At 49.9% G+C, this 16,511-nt stretch overlaps 2 protein-coding genes across 2 annotated transcripts; one reads left to right on the top strand and one right to left on the bottom strand.

Annotated features, from left to right (window-relative positions):
- Positions 1–1,223: 1,223 nt before the first annotated feature.
- Positions 1,224–1,800, top strand: LOC111522382 (protein S100-A11). The gene has a single exon (XM_023186428.3). It carries the CDS (start codon positions 1,312–1,314, stop codon positions 1,627–1,629), a length of 318 nt encoding a protein of 105 aa, XP_023042196.1. The 5' UTR covers positions 1,224–1,311; the 3' UTR covers positions 1,630–1,800.
- Positions 1,801–9,699: 7,899 nt separating this feature from the next.
- FGF19 (fibroblast growth factor 19) lies at positions 9,700–16,226 on the bottom strand. Its single transcript, XM_023186579.2, has 3 exons — positions 15,244–16,226; positions 14,859–14,962; positions 9,700–11,046 (listed from the first exon to the last, which is right to left on the bottom strand). The coding sequence occupies exons 1-3, from the start codon at positions 15,956–15,958 to the stop codon at positions 10,732–10,734; spliced, it is 1,134 nt and encodes a 377-aa protein (XP_023042347.2). The 5' UTR covers positions 15,959–16,226; the 3' UTR covers positions 9,700–10,731.
- Between the last annotated feature and the right edge of the window lie 285 nt (positions 16,227–16,511).

Below are 16,511 nucleotides of genomic sequence, written 5' to 3'. Positions count from 1 at the left end.
CTCTAATTCCTATCCCCAGAACGACCCACAGTTTTATTGTTGCGTATACTTCTTCCCAGAGAGGTTCTCTGCATATATAAGCATGCATATATATGCCTTTTTTTTTTTTTTTTATTTTGAGACGGGGCCTCACTCTGTCATGCAGACTGGAATACAGTGGCACTATCATAGCTCACTGCAGCCTTGAACTCCTGGACTCAAGGAATCCTCCTACTTCACTTCCCAAGAAGCTAGAATTATAGGCATGCATCACCACACCTAGCTGATGTTTACATTTTTTGGTAGAGATGCTATCTCGCTGTATTGCCCAGGCTGGTCTCAAACTCCTAGTCTCAAGTGATCCTCCCACCTCAGCCTTCCAAAGTGGTACATGCTCTTTTAAATGACAAATTATATTATACTATAGACAGGGTCCTGAATTTACTTCTACTCCACAATATACCTTCAATAACAAACCAACTGTGAAATTGCCAAGACTCAATATAATAAAGATTTATTTATCCACTGTTCTCCTCCAAGTTCAGCACAGGTCATTGGGGGTTCTGCTCCACATGGTCACACAGGGATCCAGGCCTAGAAGATTCACCAGGTTGTGACACAGTCATTGCAACCTCTTCCAAGTGTCTCGGTAGAGAAGGAGAGAATGTGAAGAATCCACATTTCGTTTTTGGTTTCCTTTTTACATAGACATTTAAAACATACCCAAGTGTAGGTAGTGTAAACACACCCCCATATACCAACACGCAGCCTCAGCAAGGAGCAATATTTCACTGTTCTTGTTCCAACAATGACCTCATTCCCCACCCCCACCTTTTCTTGCTGGATCATTTCACCTGCAGATACTTCGGTGCATATCTAACAGATACAGAGGTTGTTTTACGCAACCATAATGCATGATCCCACCTAGCCAATTAACAATATAATTCAGTTTCCAGACCATTTCCATTTATTTCAACAGTTAAAAACTGTTTTTCTAAAGTTTTTTTTTTTTTAACAGCCTCACCTATATGACTTCATTTAACTTTAATCACCTTTCAAAGGTCATATCTTCAAGCACAGTCATACTCTGAGGTGTACTAGAGGTCAAGTTTTTAACGTGAGTTTTGGGGACACAATTCAGTCACGTGTGTGTATGCACACATGTATACATGTATACACAGACACACACACACACACACACACGGTTTTGGAAAAAACAAACTCAAACTGAAGAAAAAGGTTGGGGGAGAGGTTCCAGACCCGCAGGCCGCGCGCACAGAGCTCTCAGCGCCGCTCCCAGCCACAGCCTCCCGCGCCTCGCTCAGCTCCAACATGGCGAAAGTCTCTAGCCCTACAGAAACTGAGCGGTGCATCGAGTCCCTGATTGCTGTTTTCCAGAAGTATGCTGGGAAGGATGGTTATAATTACACTCTCTCCAAGACGGAGTTCCTAAGCTTCATGAATACAGAACTGGCCGCCTTCACAAAGAACCAGAAGGACCCTGGTGTCCTTGACCGCATGATGAAGAGACTGGATACCAACAGTGATGGACAGCTAGATTTCTCAGAATTTCTTAATCTGATTGGTGGCCTAGCTATGGCTTGCCATGACTCCTTCCTCAAGGCTGTCCCTTCCCAGAAGCGGATCTGAGGACCCCTTGGGCCTGGCCTTCAAACCCATCCCCTTTCCTTCCAGCCTTTCTGTCATCATCTCCATAGCCCACACATCCCCTGAGCCCAGCATACCAACCACCTCATGCAGGCCCCACCTGCCATTAGTAATAAAACAATATCACTTTTTTAAAACATAAAAAAAAAAAAAGAAAAAGGTTATAGTAAAAATTCTCCTTCCTACCATCTCTCCAGTCCTCTAATTCCTGTCCCCAGAAGCACCCACAGTTTTATCATTTTCTATACTTCCTTCCAGAGAGGTTCTCTGCATATATAAGCATACATATATATATGCCTTTTTTTTTTTTTTTTCTTTTTTTGGTGACGGGGCCTCACTCTGTCACCCAGACTGGAATGCAGTGGCACAATCATAGCTTACCGCAAGCTTGAACTCCTGGACTCAAAGAATCCTCCCACTTCAATTGCCAAGAAGCTAGAATTACAGGCATGTGTCACCACACCTGGCTGATGTTTACATTTTTTGTAGGGATGATATCTCGTTATATTGCCCAGGCTAGTCTCAAACTCCTGGCCTCAAGTGATCTTCCCACCTCAGCTTCCCCAAATGGTACATGCCCTTTTAAATGACAAATTATATTATACCATAGACAGTGTCCTGAATTTACTTCTTCTACTCCACAATATACCTTCAATAACAAACCAACTGTGAAATTGCCAAGACTCAATATAACAAAGATTTATTTATCCACTGTTCTCCTCCAAGTTCATCACAGGTCATGGGGGTTCTACTCCACATGGTCACACAGGGATCGAGGCCTAGAAGATTCACCAGGTTGTGACACAGTCATTACAACCTCTTCTAAGTGGCTTGGTAGAGAAAGAGTGTGAAGAATTCACATTTAGTCTTTGGTTTCCTTTTTACATAGACATTTCAAACATACCCAAGTGTAGGTAGTGTAAACAGACCCCCATATACCAACACCCAGCCTCAGCAAGGAGCAATATTTCACTGTTCTTGTTCCAACAATGACCTTATTCCCCATCCCTACCTTTTCTTGCTGAATCATTTCACCTGCAGATACTTCAGTGCATATCTAACAGATAGAGATTTTTTGCATAACCATAATGCTTGATCCCCATAGCAAATTAGCAATATAATTCAGTACCCAGACCATTTCCATTTATTTCAATAGTCAAAAACTGTCTTTTTAAAGTTTTTTTTTAACAGCCTCACCTGTATGACTTCATTTAACCTTAATCAACTCTTCAAAGATCATATCTCCAAGTACAGTCATACTTTGAGGTGTACTGGAGGTTAAGTTTTGTTTTTTGTTTGTTTGTTTTTGTTTTTGAGATGGAGTTTCACTCTTGTTACCCAGGCTGGAGTGCAATGGCGGGATTTTAGCTCACCGCAACCTCCACTTCCTTGGTTCAAGTGATTCTCCTGCCTCAGCCTCCCAAGTAGCTGGGATTACAGGCATGCGCCATTACGCCGGGCTAATTTTTTTGTATTTAGTAGAGACGGGCTTTCACCATGTTAGTCAGGGTGGTCTCGAACTCCTGACCTCAGGTGATCCACCCACCTTGGCCTCCCAAAGTGCTGGGATTAGAGGCGCGAGCCACCGCGCCTAAGTTTTTAACATATGAGTTTGGGGGACCCAATTCAGTCATATATGTGTGTGTATACACACCTATACACACACACAGACACATATATATGGTTTTTGAAAAAAGAAACTCATACTGAAGAAAAGGGTTACAACTAAGACAAAAGGTTTTATGCCTATTTTGTTGAATTGAAAACCAAACAAGGCCTATGCATTGCGTTGTTGGCTGTGTCTGCTGGGTCTCTTTATTTTTGACTTCAGTGATGAGACCGCACAGCAGGAGAGTGGCACAGAGAGGACACGAAGGGGAAACCTGAACCGCAGGAGGTTTACAGGGAAGAATGAAAGTGGGTGATGCTTTGCCTTAAGCCATAAATGAAGGCAAGGGAGAGCAAGCAGGCAGCCTTGATGTTAGCAGGGAAGTGAAGAAGAAAAAGATGGAAGAAAGAAAGGAAGGACCAGGGAGGAAGGGAAGGTGGGAGGGAGGGTGGGTGGGACGGGGTAGAAGGAAGGTATCAAAATTTAGAAGGAAGGTATCAAAATTCGCACATCATATCAAGAACAAGGAAAATTCCAACATCAATGTGAATAAACAATCCACAAATGAGAAGATGAATGAGATGACAGAATGATTAATACATTGTTGGAGAAGGATTTTAAAGCAGCCATCATCAAAATGCTTCAACAGCAATTATGAATTCCCTTGAAACAAATGAATGCATTAAAAATCTCAGCTGTCAGCCCGGCACGGTGGCTCACACCTGCACTTTGTGGGGCTGAGGCAGTTGGATCACTTGAGCTCAGGAGTCCAAGATCAGCCTGGGCAGAATAGTGAGACCCTATCTCTACAAAAACTACAAAAATTAGCCAGGTGTAGTGGCCTGTGCCTGTAGTTCCAGCTACTCGTACTAGAGAGGCTGAGGTGTGAGGATAACTTGAGCCCAGGAGGCAGAGGTTGCAGTGAGCTGTGATCAGCCACTGCACTCCAGCCTGGGCGACAGAGCTAGACCTTGTCTCAAAAAATAAAAATAAAAATAAAAAAGTCTTAGCTGTGAAAACTGATCTTACAAATTGGATTATTCTTGTCATACCTGATTAAACAAAGTCAAGAAGCCAGGAGGATAAAAGCACTCCCCATTCATAACAGTACTCCAAAAATGTAATTCTCTGCAAGCCTGGCTACTGAAACTGCCTGCTGTAACCTGAAATGAGTTTTATGCAATAGCTGCTGACACAACCTGATGCAACCCTAAGACTAGGTTTACTCACTGCCCTCAGTCACCAATCAGAGCTTGCCAGCTCCTCAAAACCTCCTTCATGCTGATGAACTTTCTTGAAGAGCAATAGGTAATATTTCTCCTTTTTACAAAACTTTTAAACTTCCCTTTGTTTTCTGGATATATTGAAGACTCCCTAGTCTGTATGTGTGCCCCAAATTGCAATTCTTTCTTCCCAAATAAAATGTTTTAATTTCAGAGATTTTTCTCTATGTTTTACTGGACTTTGACACAGCAAAGAAATGGAAGTTATAGAAAAGAACCAAATGGAGAATATAGGATTGAAAAATACAGCCGGGTGTGGTGGCTCATGCCTGTAATCCCAGCACTTTGGGAGGCTGAGGTGGGTGGATCACGAGGTCAGGAGATCAAGACCATCCTGGCCAAGATAGTGAAACCTCGTCTGTACTAAAAAATACAAAAATTAGCCAGGCACTGTGGCAGGTGCCTGTAATCCCAGCTACTCAGGAGGCTGAGGCAGGAGAATCGCTTGAACCCAGGGGGAGGAGGTTGCAGTGAAATGAGATCACACCATTGCACTCCAGCCTGAAGGTTTGGGCACAGCGGCTCATGCCTGCAATCCCAGCACTTTGGGAGGTCAAGGTGGAAGGATCGCTTGATTCCAGGAGTTCAAGACCAGCCCGGGAAACATAGGGACACCTCATCTGTACAAAAAATGAACAAAATTAGCCAGGCATGGTAGTGTGTGCTTGTGGCCCCACCTACTCTGGAGGCTAAGGTAGGAGGATCTCTTGACCCCAGGAATGCGGAGGCTGCAGTGAGCTGAGACTGTGCCACTGCACTCCAGCCTGGGTGACACAGTGAGACTCTGTCTTTAAAAAAAAAAAAAGAAAAGAAAATGGCCAAAGGAAGTTCTCTAAATAGGCTTTGAAGTTCAGAAAGGAAAGAGGAATATTGGACTAATTAAAAATAGGGGTAAAAATATGAGATTGTCCTTCTTATGCATTTTAAAAATCATCTTTGATGCCTGACACCAAAAATCATGGCATTTGATGTGGTGCTCAATATATGTAGAGGAAAGACTTAATGAAAAGTTAAAAGTGGGAAGAGAAAGAGACCTAAGTAAAGGTGATGTAGGTAATGTTCTTGCGTTTCACTCAAAATGCTGAGCTGAGAGCCTCAGACCATGGTACGTTATGCAGACAATCATGTAAGTATGCAACCATGCAATGTGAACGATGGGGATACGTCCTCAGAAACGCATCAACTGGGTGATTTCGCCATTGTGCGAACATTATAGAGTATACTCACACAACCCTAGATGGTGTCGCCTGCTGCACACCTGGGCTAGGTGGTACAGCTGATTGCTTCTAGGCTACACACCTGCACAGCACGGTACTGCTCTGAACACTGTAGGCAAAGGTTGCACAACAGTAAGTACTTGTGTATCTAAACATATCTAAAAACAGAAAAGACATAGTAAAAATATGGAGTTGTAACGTTATGGTACCATCATTGTATATGTGGTCCGACATTAACTGAAACATCACTATGGGGTGCACGGCTGTATTGTAATACCCAGTGTCTGTCTGTCTCTCTCTCGCATGCACACGCTCTCTTTCTTTGCCTCTAGTGGCAAAAGGTATACCTTCTCTCCCCACTCCCCTAATTGAGGTTCCTTTTTGCTCACCTTGAAAGTGGGGGAGGGAGTCTGAGACTAGGGCAAGAAGGATGCTGTTCACGTCCTCCATGACTGAGTGGACAATTTCTGCATCTGGGTGGCCCTGTCCCCACCCACTCCCTCTCCTCTTTGGTCTTGTAAACATTTTTGGCTGTCATTTCCCAATCCGAAGAGGGAAGCTTGCCCAGTGGATGGTGAATTGTAGGAACTTGGGGGAATGTCTGTGCCCTGGGTTTTCCTCTGGAGAAGTGTCTCTCCCCTTCTTAGTCCTAGCATCCCACAAGGACTGATCCTTCCCTGGGCTATAGAAGGGGACACAGCCCAGCTGGTCAGAGCCTCCTGTGCCCAGCTGGGATGAACAAAGGACACAGGAAGGATCCCTGGGACCCAATCCGGGGCTCTTGCTGGAGTTGTTAGTAAGAGAAGAGAATTGCCCATCATCGCAGCTGAGGCTGCTGGGGCCATCTTGTCACTGCAAAGGGAAAAGATGCTTGAAAACGGACAGACAGACAGACAGACGGTGCCTGGTGTGGTGCCGGTTCCCAGATCCTGCATGCCTGAAGCGCGGCACTGCCTGGCCTTCTCAGTAAGGTGAGCCGATAAGTTCCCTTGTTTTTCCTACCTCAAGTCAGTTTGAGTTGTGTTTTCTGTCACCTGCAACCACGAGAGTCCTAATGCCGGGGTGTTGGGTTCCAGCCCCCTTCTTGGATAAGATGCCTTTCCCAGCCCCTGGGCACTTTGCCAGAATCCCCAGGAGTCAACAGGCCTTGAGGCGATGAAAAGGCTCTCACTTTACAGATGCAGAAACAGGCCCGAAGAAAGACTGGGATTCACTCAAGGCCTTCCCTGCCCATGGGATCTTTTGAATTCCATTTTGGACTCTCACCAGCAGAGAGTCTTGTTCAACAGAAACAGTTTTTTTGCCCCAGTCCTCTCTCATTTTTAACTCCATGTCAGTGGTGTGAGCCTAAAGCTAGGCTTGCCAGACAAAACACAGGACACCCGATTCAATTTGAATTTGAGATCGGCAATGAATAACTTTTTCGTGTACATATGTTCCAAATATTGCATGAGACACGTTCCTACTAAAGAAATGCATTGCTCATCTGAAATTCAAATGTAGCTCTGGATGTTGTATTTTTATGTACTTGGCAACGCTATCTAAAGCAGGGACAGGGGATGCAGGAAGAGGGCAAGGTTACCTCTTTATGAGGACCAGGGGAAGAGTCGGGGTAGGGTGGGTGCCAAGATGCAGCCTCAGAAAAATAATCTTCCCCATCTCCCGCCAGAATGCCTGCATCACCCACAGTCTCTCATCAGGGCTTTGCAGCTGCCAGGTCAGTAAAAATGGTGGATTGGAGAGCAAACATATTAACCATCAACAGTCTAGTGTGAATTAGTTTACGTACATTTACTTGTTATCCATCTGCTGTTATTCCTTCCCTGTGCAGAAGGAAGAAGACTCCAGAGAGGGAGGAGGTGCTGATAAGCCTCTTTCTTCATTTTCTCCCTGAAGTGCTGGTCTTCAGAGCACAAAGGGTAGAATCTGAACTGGTTGGTTCCCTGCACATTAGAACCACAGGGGAGCTTTAAAAAAAAAATCCCAGTGTCCAGACCACACCCATCCCCATTAAATCACAATCTCAGCTGGGCACCGCGGTTCACACCTGTAATCCCAGCACTTCGGGAGGTCAAGGCAGGAGGACCACTTGAGCCCAAGAGATTGAGACCAGCCTGTGCAACATAGCAACACCCCATTGCTACAAATTAAAAAAAAAAAAAAGAGCTGGGCCTGGGTCTGTCGTCCCAGCTACTTGAGAGGCTGAGGCAACAGGATCCTTTGAGCCCAGGAGGTGAAGACCGCAGTGATCGGTGATTACACACTGCACTCCAGCCTGGATGACAGAGTGAGACTGTCTTAAGAAAGAGAGAGAGAGAAGGAAAGAAAGACAAAAAACACCCCAGAATCTCCATGAGTGGGTTCCAGCTATCATCTTTTTCCAATGTGCAGCCAAATTTGAGAACCAGTGGACATAATAGCTCAGGACAGATCGTTCTATCCTTGGTGAGGGTTGCTGTGGATAGGCAGCTGACTCTGTGTCAGGCATCCCGCAGACATTATTTCACTGGATTCCTGTATAGCCCGACCATGCAGACCCTGTTAACCTCATGTCCACAGAAGGATGCAGGCTCAGAGAGGTGATGTGACTTACTCAAGGTCATACAGCAATCAAAGGGCCCTGCCCACAGCCCCTGAGCTGCCTGCAGGCTGTGTGGCTCCAGGTGAGTGCCTTTCCTGTCTTGCCCTGCCACAGGTAGAGAAGGCTGTGTCCACGAGCATCATTTGGCCCTGCCTGCCAGCTCTCTAATCAGCATGGTTACATGACGAGGACACCAAAGAGTGAGAACGGCATCTCGATTGGCAAATAGAGACAGGGAATGGCCCAAGGGTCAACTCTGGGTGTCCTGGGCATGTCATCAGTGAGACCCTTTACTGAAGAGCGGGGAGGCTTCACCTGAAATAGCCTTTGTAGTCTTCAACAATGACATTACCCCCCTCACTGCCAATGTAAGTACCTGGGAACTACTGCCCTGAGCTACCCAACCCTCCTCCCCGACTCCCTCCACCATCCCTAATCGCTGGCAAACACTCACTTGGAATTGTGTTTCATGCACACATTGGTGTCCGGTTGCACCTGCTCCTCCTTGCGCTCAGGATGTGGACCCACACCTGGTCACCCTGACCGCTAATTCTTGCCTTCTTGCCTTCCCAGCCTGCCTTGCAGCTGGGGCTGACCTGGTCCTGCGATGCAAACCTGGTTCATAGGATGTAACCGGAATTTGCTGAAAGGTTCTAAGGGAAGTGTTGGCTTTCTTGATGAGAGAGGCCCAGCCCAAAATGATTCCCTCTCACTGAGTACAGGGCGCTCAGCTGAAGCCACAGCAGCCCTGCCGAGACAAGGCCCCAGCATGACAGGGACACCAAGGGAATCACAGAGGGCACAGCTCAGGCGTCGCTGGGCCATTGGGTCCCTCTGGATTTGTGGCTGGGCAAAAAGAAAGCCTATTCGCTCAGGTCAGTGGTCCTCGGTTAAGGGTGATTTTGCCCCCCAAGGACATGCAACAACTTCTGATGGTATTTTGGTTGTCACAACTTGGGGGTTGCTACAGGCATCTAGTGGGTGGGCTGCTAAACGCAGCAACATCTTCCCCTCAGTGAAGAGTACTGAGGGTGAGGGCCTGACTTAGGCCACTGTTCCTTGGTGTTTCTGTTTTCTGCAACCAAAAATTCTCCTGGCAGAGAGGCCGCCCTAACCACTGAGATTGCTGGAGAGAAGGTGGTCTGAGGAAGCCAAGTCCCTAGATGTGAGAAAAGGGCAGGACAGCAGGGTCCAAACCAACCTCCACCACTAGAGCTGGCTGGCCCAAACCCGTTGAACTTCCCACCCGAGCTTTTGGTGTCAAGAGCAAACACACCGAGGGTTTCCTCCCGTGGACGGCACTGCCCCCACCAGCCCCTTTCCCACTTTCCCTAACATTCCAGGAGGATAACAGAACGCAACTTTTGATACAAACAAAGTCCATTTTAATGTACAAAACAAACCTCACTTACATACATAAATATAATTTGGGGGCATAAATAATGTAAGAAAATAAGAGATGTACATATCAAAATAAATTACTCATAAATATCACGTTGGAAAACTAAGTGCTGGGGAAAGGGTTCTAAGTCTTCCCCCGCTGCTTCCACACCGCAAGTTATTGACAAGACTTAGGGTCTTCAAATCTTTTCTTTTCCTGATTTTTGAACGAGAAGTGCAGGTTGACATAAGGTGGGGGCCTGGGAAGCCCCAATCCATGGGGAGACATGTGAGGTGGGCAGAGGGCTGGTGGGCTGGGAGATGGAAGCAGGTGACACCGGGGATAGCAAGTTATTCTCAGGACAGCATCCATGACAGAACTGGCCTCAGGGGGAATTCTCAAGATGTCCCAGGGCTGGAGTGGGGCTCCGGGCTTCCCCTACTCCTGAAGCCTGGTGGGCCATGCCTGCTCCAGTCAGTTCTGGCCTGGAGGGGTTTGGGAAGGGCAAACGGTCTCTGGAAGTAGAGATATAGATCAATTCCCACATGGGGTTGAGAGAAATTTACGTGCTGTTTTACAGAGTGGATCACCTGTTCCTGAAATTAAAACCACTGCCTGTCTTCTGGCTGCTCCTGGGGAAGTGATGAGAAAAAAAATTAGAGAATTTCAGCTTGACATAAGAATTTTTCCAAAGGAAGTGAGTTCCCCATCAGTGGAGATATTCAAGCAGGACTGAGACAGCACAGCAGCTTGTCCAGCAACCTCGAGGGAGCAGAATGGGGGCCTGGGCAGCAGCTGGGCAAGCTACAGGCTTACAATGTTATGATCAGACAAGTCTATTGGCTAGAAACTGGCACGGCCAATGGAAAACTCTGAATATGTACAACTTCTAGATGTTTCTTCCTAAAGCTAAACAGAACGTGGACTCGGGACTGCTCTTGTAGAAGCACGGCCTCCACTCTGCAGGTACCACAGCCCCTGGCAGCAGTGAAGAGGCCCGGGCACGACCTCAGTTATTTCTCAAAGCTGGGACTCCTCACCGCCTCCAGTCCAGTGACAAGCCCAAATGGGTCCATGCTGTCGGTCTCCAGGGCCGAAGAGAACACGTCAGATTCCAAGTGGCCCCTGAGGTCCTCAGGCTCCTCTGGGGCCATGGGCAGCATGGGCAGGAAATGAGAGAGCGGAAGAAAGCCTCTGTTCTTGTACAGCTGCCTCTGTTTGGCACTGCTCAGGGAGATCGGGAGGCGGTGCTTCTCGGATCGGTATACATTATAGCCATCAGGGCGGATCTCCTCCTCGAAAGCACAGTCTTCCTCTGAGTACTGAAGCTGCAGAGAAAACGGGCAGCTCTGAGCAATCCACAGTGGACGGGGAACACAGGTACACATGGACATCTGTGCTACAGACTGTCCCTGGTGGCCACCAGCAGTGACCTTCCACATCAGCATCTCTTGCATGTTTTATACATACTTCCTGATGTACATACTGTATATGTAAGTATATATAAAATATACTTTTAGATTTATAAGCATATATAATATATAATGTACTTTAAAGCCAGGCACAGTAGCTTACACCTGTAGTCCCAGCACTTTGGGAGACCCAGAGCAGGTGGATCACTTGAATCCAGGAGTTTGAGACCAGCCTGGGCAACATGGTAAAATTCCATCTCTACAAAAAGTACAAAAATTAGCAGGGCATGGAGGTGGGCGCCTGTAGGCCCAGCTACTCAGGAGGCTTAGAGGTGGGAGGATGGGTTGAGGCTGGGGGGCCAAGGCTGCAGTGAACAATGATCATGCCCCTGCACTCTAGTCTACCTTACAGAGCAAGACCCTGTCTCAAAAACAAACAAAAAAAACCCCACAACTATATATATACACAGAGAACACATATATATAAATGTACTGTAAGTGTAAGGATATGTAATATGTACATTATGTTAATATATAACACATTAATAAATTAAATATACATTTATATACCTTTATAAATTTTAAATAATCATTATATAGATATACATGCACACAGACAAAACTGAGGTTTATTATTTCATATACGTATATTTTATGTATATACTTAATACTACATATACATGTTATATAGACCCAAATAATTTCCACTAAATTACCTCACCTTTTCCCAGAGCCTTGTCCTGAGCAATATCCATCAACCCACTGGAATGTCGTCCATGTTTCCCTCACCCTTTACATTACATACACAACTCCTGGCATTTAAAAAGTTCCTGGGTATTTCACTGGCACTTTGGGAAACACTGATAAACCGGGTTATCATCTTAGGATAAATCTTTTAAATACATGGCATGTAATCCGATCTGGAGCCCAGATGAAAGCATCTGTTCCCCACCTATCTCAGAAATCACTGTGTGCCTTTATCATTCTAAGGCCTTCTGGTCTGCAGCAGTTCTGAGAACCATCAGCCCCCCTGTCTCCTCCATTCAGTCACCAAGGGCCTTCTAGGCAGGCTGCCAGAAGCCAGATCTCAGTAGCCCCTCCCCCAGGTCAGGCCAGGCCAGGCCAGGCCGGCGCCCAGCTGGTGGCCGGAAATGTGTGCTGAGGGAAGCCAGTCCCTCTTCTGAGAACATTCATAGTCCACAGGGTTGAGAGGTGCCAGTGGGCAAGTGCCAGGCCACACAGGTGTCATTACCCCGTGGTGACCCAGGACAGGCGCAGGCAGGAGCCGGAAGGGCTGGGCAGTAAACACAGCGCAGGACGGCCTCAGTCAGGTTCCTGCCTAAGTCTGCAAAGGTCACTGAACTGCAGGTGGGTGAGGATGTGCCTGTGCCAATAAGCTCCTGATAAGAGGCTCATTGCAGCAACCCAGGCTCCTGCCGAGCCCACGGATGGCTGGGACAAAGCACTGGACAGCAAGCACGACTTCTCCCAAACATGCCAAATGATAAATAAACAAGGAAGACAAAACCGAATAACTGGAGGACCTTCTTCTATTTACTCGGCTTGTCCTTTGGGAGAAATAAGTATCACGTTCTCCATACAGAAAATGAAATAACCTCAAGTTTCTAGAATAATGTGGAATCTTTATTTAAGAAAGAAAGAGGCCAGGCAAGGTGGCTCACGCCTGTAATCCCAGCACGTTGGGAGGCCAAGGCAGGCAGATCTTGAGGTCAGGGGTTCGAGAACAGCCTGGCCAGAATGGTGAAACCCCATCTCCACTAAAAATACATAAAAACTAGCCGGGCATGGTGGCATGACGCCTGTAGTCCCAGCTACTTGGGAGGCTGAGGCAGAAGAATTGCTTGAACCCCACAGGTGGAGGTTGCAGTGAGCCGAGATCATGCCACTGCACTCCAGCCTGGGTGACAGAGCGAGCGAGACTCCATCTCAAAAAAGAAAGAAAGGAAGAGAGAGACAGAGAGAAAGAAAAGAGAGAAAGAAATAGAAAGGAAAGAAAGAAAAGAGAAGAAAGAGAGAGAGAGAAAGAAAGGAGGGAAGGAAGGAAGGAAGGAAGGGAGGGAGGGAGGGAGGGAGGGAGGGAAAGATCCTTAATCCGTGTTAGACCATGCACAGGGGATCAAGAGGCAGAAAGGGGGCCAGGCCCGGTGGCTCACACCTGTAATCCCAGCACTTTGGGAGGCCGAGACGGGCGGATCACTTGAGGTTGGGAGTTCGAGACCAGCCTGGCCAACATGGTGAAACTCCATCTCTACTAAAAATACAAAAATTAGCTGGACGTGGTGGTGGGCACCTGTAATCCCAGGTCCATGGGAGACTGAGGCAGGAGAAACGCTTGAACCCGGGAGGCACAGGTTGCAGTGAGCCGAGATCGGGTCACTGCATTCCAGCCTGGGCAACAGAGCAAGACTCTGCCAAAAAAAAAAAAAAAAAAAGCACAAAGGGATTTCAGGTGACCCAACCCCCCAATTTGGGCAGAATGGCGGGTTAGGTTGACGTCCCCTGCTGGCCTCCCATCATCAGAAGCACTTCCCCCTCATAATAAATGTCAAAATTAAAGTTGCAAGGGTGGGTTTGGAGCGGCTCTGGGTGGGAGTCAGCGTCCAGCGTGCCGACCACCCCGTTTCCCTGCAGTCCTCTCACGCAGGACTCCGCCATAAAACCTGAAACAGGCGCTCTGAGTACACGGAGCACGGCAGAGGCACCGAGCAATTTTGAGACTCTTAAAATGCTTTGTCCTGCTGTTCACAAAGGAGCTGGTTGGGCTGGAGGCGGCCCCGCCTCTGCATCCTTTCTGGGGTGGGGGCCCCGGGCAGGCGCGGCCACCCCCGCCCTGGCCCCTGCTCCGCCAGGGAGTCCGGGGCTGCGTGTGAGGCCTGCGCGGGCCGAGACCTCACACAGCCTCCTCTGCGCGCGGGGCCGCGGGAGGGGCGCGGGTTCGTTCCTTTGAACTCCCAGCCTTTGTTCCCGGGCCACCAGAGCCCCAGCGCTCGTACGCTTCCGGCCCGGGACCTCTGCGGTTACCTGGGCCTTCCCAGCCAGCCCCCACCCCTGCCCCCACCAGAAAGCGTTTACAGGACAGGTGAGGCCCGCAGGAGGAAAAGCACGCCTCTGGCGCAACATGACTCCAGCGCATCTGCGTCTAAGCCACACCGTGCTCCTGGTAGATTAAAAATTAATTCTAAAAAACCTCGCCTATCCCAAATGCACTGTTTTCTGCCTTGCTTGACAATTGATTTGTTTTTAAAGTAAAGTTATGGGTAGACCCTCTTTTTTCTTTCCTGTTCTTTTTTTCTTCTTTTTATACTGGAGGGAGGGAAACGGAGGCGAGGACCACACACGCGCAGGCAGAGGCTGAAAAGGCCTGAGGTGGGTTTTCCTGTTTAATATCAAAGGAGGCCGAATAATGGGTTTCCTCGGTCCGGCTGGGCCGGCCTTTGACTCAATTGCAAATGCAAAGGCAGCTTTTGCCTGTTCTCTGGCTACTTTTGCCTGGTCTCTTAGGCTGAGACCCTAAATTTCAGTAGAAAATCGTCGGACATACACTTAATCGGTCTTTGCAATCTTTCCCTCGAAGTTGCACACGGGTCTGGTCGGAGGAGGCGAGGAAACTCTGGATTCGAACCAGCGCCTTTCTCTCCTTCAGGCCTCCGCCCGGGAACAGGCGTTAGTCCCCCGCCCCGGCGCATCCGCCCCGTGGGGACACTTACCAGCCCCTGCATCTTGCCGTCGTCGCCCATGCAGAGGTACCGCACGCTATGCACGCCCTTGATGGCCACGGTCCGCAGAGCTACTGCCTTGATCTCCAGCAAACCTGGGCGCAGGGGAAGCGAGAAGCTGCAGCCGGGACCCCCGGGGTCCGCACCACGTGGGTGCGGTCGGTCCACGAGCCTGTGCCTCTCCCTAGCGTCCCGCGCTGTTTGGGGACTAAGGGAGGGATCCTAACGCCCAAGTGCCAAAACCTGGGGTTCTCAGGAGTTGAGGGGTCCGCAGGAGCCTAAGGGTGGCAAAGGAAGGAAGGCGGCTGGGGTGGGATGCGCGGGGCGGGGTGGGGTGTGCGCGGCGGGGCGGGCGGGGGACCTGGCTGGCACTCACTGTGCGCGCTTTGGCCCCGCGCGCAGTCCACGACGCCGTCGGTGCGGATGCGCAGGAAGCAGCTGGAGAGCCCGTGGGGGCCGGAGGTGTACAGGTGCCGCAGGCGGATGGGGTCGCCCCAGCCGTAGTGCACGTGGGGCCCCGCGTCCGAGAAGGCGAGGGGACGCCCGGCCACGGCCAGCCAGAGGCTGGCCAGGATCCAGGCGTGGACCACCACACACCCGCTCCGCATGGCACCTCCCTGGGGCTCTCGGCGCAGCTCCGGCGATGGGGGTGCGGGAGGCTGGGCGGCGACCGGGATGCGCTGCGGGGCTGTGAGTGCTGGGTTGGGATGGCCGTGGCCCTCGATCCTGGACGCAGCGCTCCTACTCCGACGGCGCGGCGGCTCCGGGCCGGCAGCCTTATATAGTAGCGCCTTACGGGCCCCGCGGGTAGGTGCCCAAGACACCCGAGCATTTCTTATCGGGATTGCATCAAGCCTCCGCCCCCCGCACACACCCACTCTCACCCCGCCTCCGGCCCCAGCCCCCTCCCCGGGCCCGGGCAGGCAGGCGGTGGCTTCTTGTCCCAGCCGGGGTGACCCCGCCCAGGCCGTTCGGATCTGCGGGAGGAGGAGGCCTCGTTTAGCGGCCGGGTTTCGGGGAACTCCTCCCCACCGCGCAGCGGCCCCGAGGTTCTTGGCTGGGAGAGTTTGATTTTGCAAAGCAATCGACATCTGGGGCCCCTCCCCCAGGCCTCGGGCTCCCAGTGGATGCGCTCTGCATGGGGCACCAGCAGGGGCGGGGTCAGGAATCCCGGGGTCAGAGGTTTGGGGGCATCGAGTTTTGCCTCCTTCACCCTCTAGTCGGGAAAAGCCTCACCTCGGCCTTAGGGTCCTTCCCCTTAAAAGGCCACTTGCACTCGCTCCCCCGACTTTCCCAGCCCCGCACATCTGACGTCAAAGCCGTCCAATAGAATTTCCCTCCGCAGTTCCGACCGTCTCAGGTTCTCCCAGCTTCATCTTCTTGCAATTCCTGCCTCGCCCCTTTTATCCGGGTAAATTGCCCCCCGACGGGGGGCCGGGCGCGCTCTCTGCGGGCAGGGAAACAATGGGAGCCGCGCGGACTGTAGGTGGCGCCGCAGCCTCGGCGTCGGCCTCGGCTTTGCGCTCCTGGCCCCGCGCCCCTGCCTGCTCCGGGCTCGCTCCGGCCCCGCGGCTGTGCCCGAGATGCTACCTGAAAGGGTGCACTGGGAAGAAGGCTTTCGGGCAGGGGTGGCTGGCCAGCTGC

This window comes from Piliocolobus tephrosceles, chromosome 13, assembly GCF_002776525.5.
Source record: "Piliocolobus tephrosceles isolate RC106 chromosome 13, ASM277652v3, whole genome shotgun sequence".
NCBI lineage: Eukaryota > Metazoa > Chordata > Mammalia > Primates > Cercopithecidae > Piliocolobus > Piliocolobus tephrosceles.
The sequence above is the reverse complement of the archived record's forward strand: the minus strand, read 5'-3'. Positions and strand labels throughout refer to the sequence as shown.

Coding starts and splice junctions, on each gene's coding strand:
- LOC111522382 (XM_023186428.3), top strand. CDS start 1,312: ATGGCGAAAGTCTCTAGCCCTACAGAAACTGAGCGGTGCATCGAGTCC.
- FGF19 (XM_023186579.2), bottom strand. CDS start 15,958: ATGTCGATTGCTTTGCAAAATCAAACTCTCCCAGCCAAGAACCTCGGG. Junction 14,963..15,243: donor GCGGGGCCAAAGCGCGCACA/GTGAGTGCCAGC, acceptor CCCTGCGCCCAG/GTTTGCTGGAGATCAAGGCA. Junction 11,047..14,858: donor ACGGCAAGATGCAGGGGCTG/GTAAGTGTCCCC, acceptor TTTTCTCTGCAG/CTTCAGTACTCAGAGGAAGA.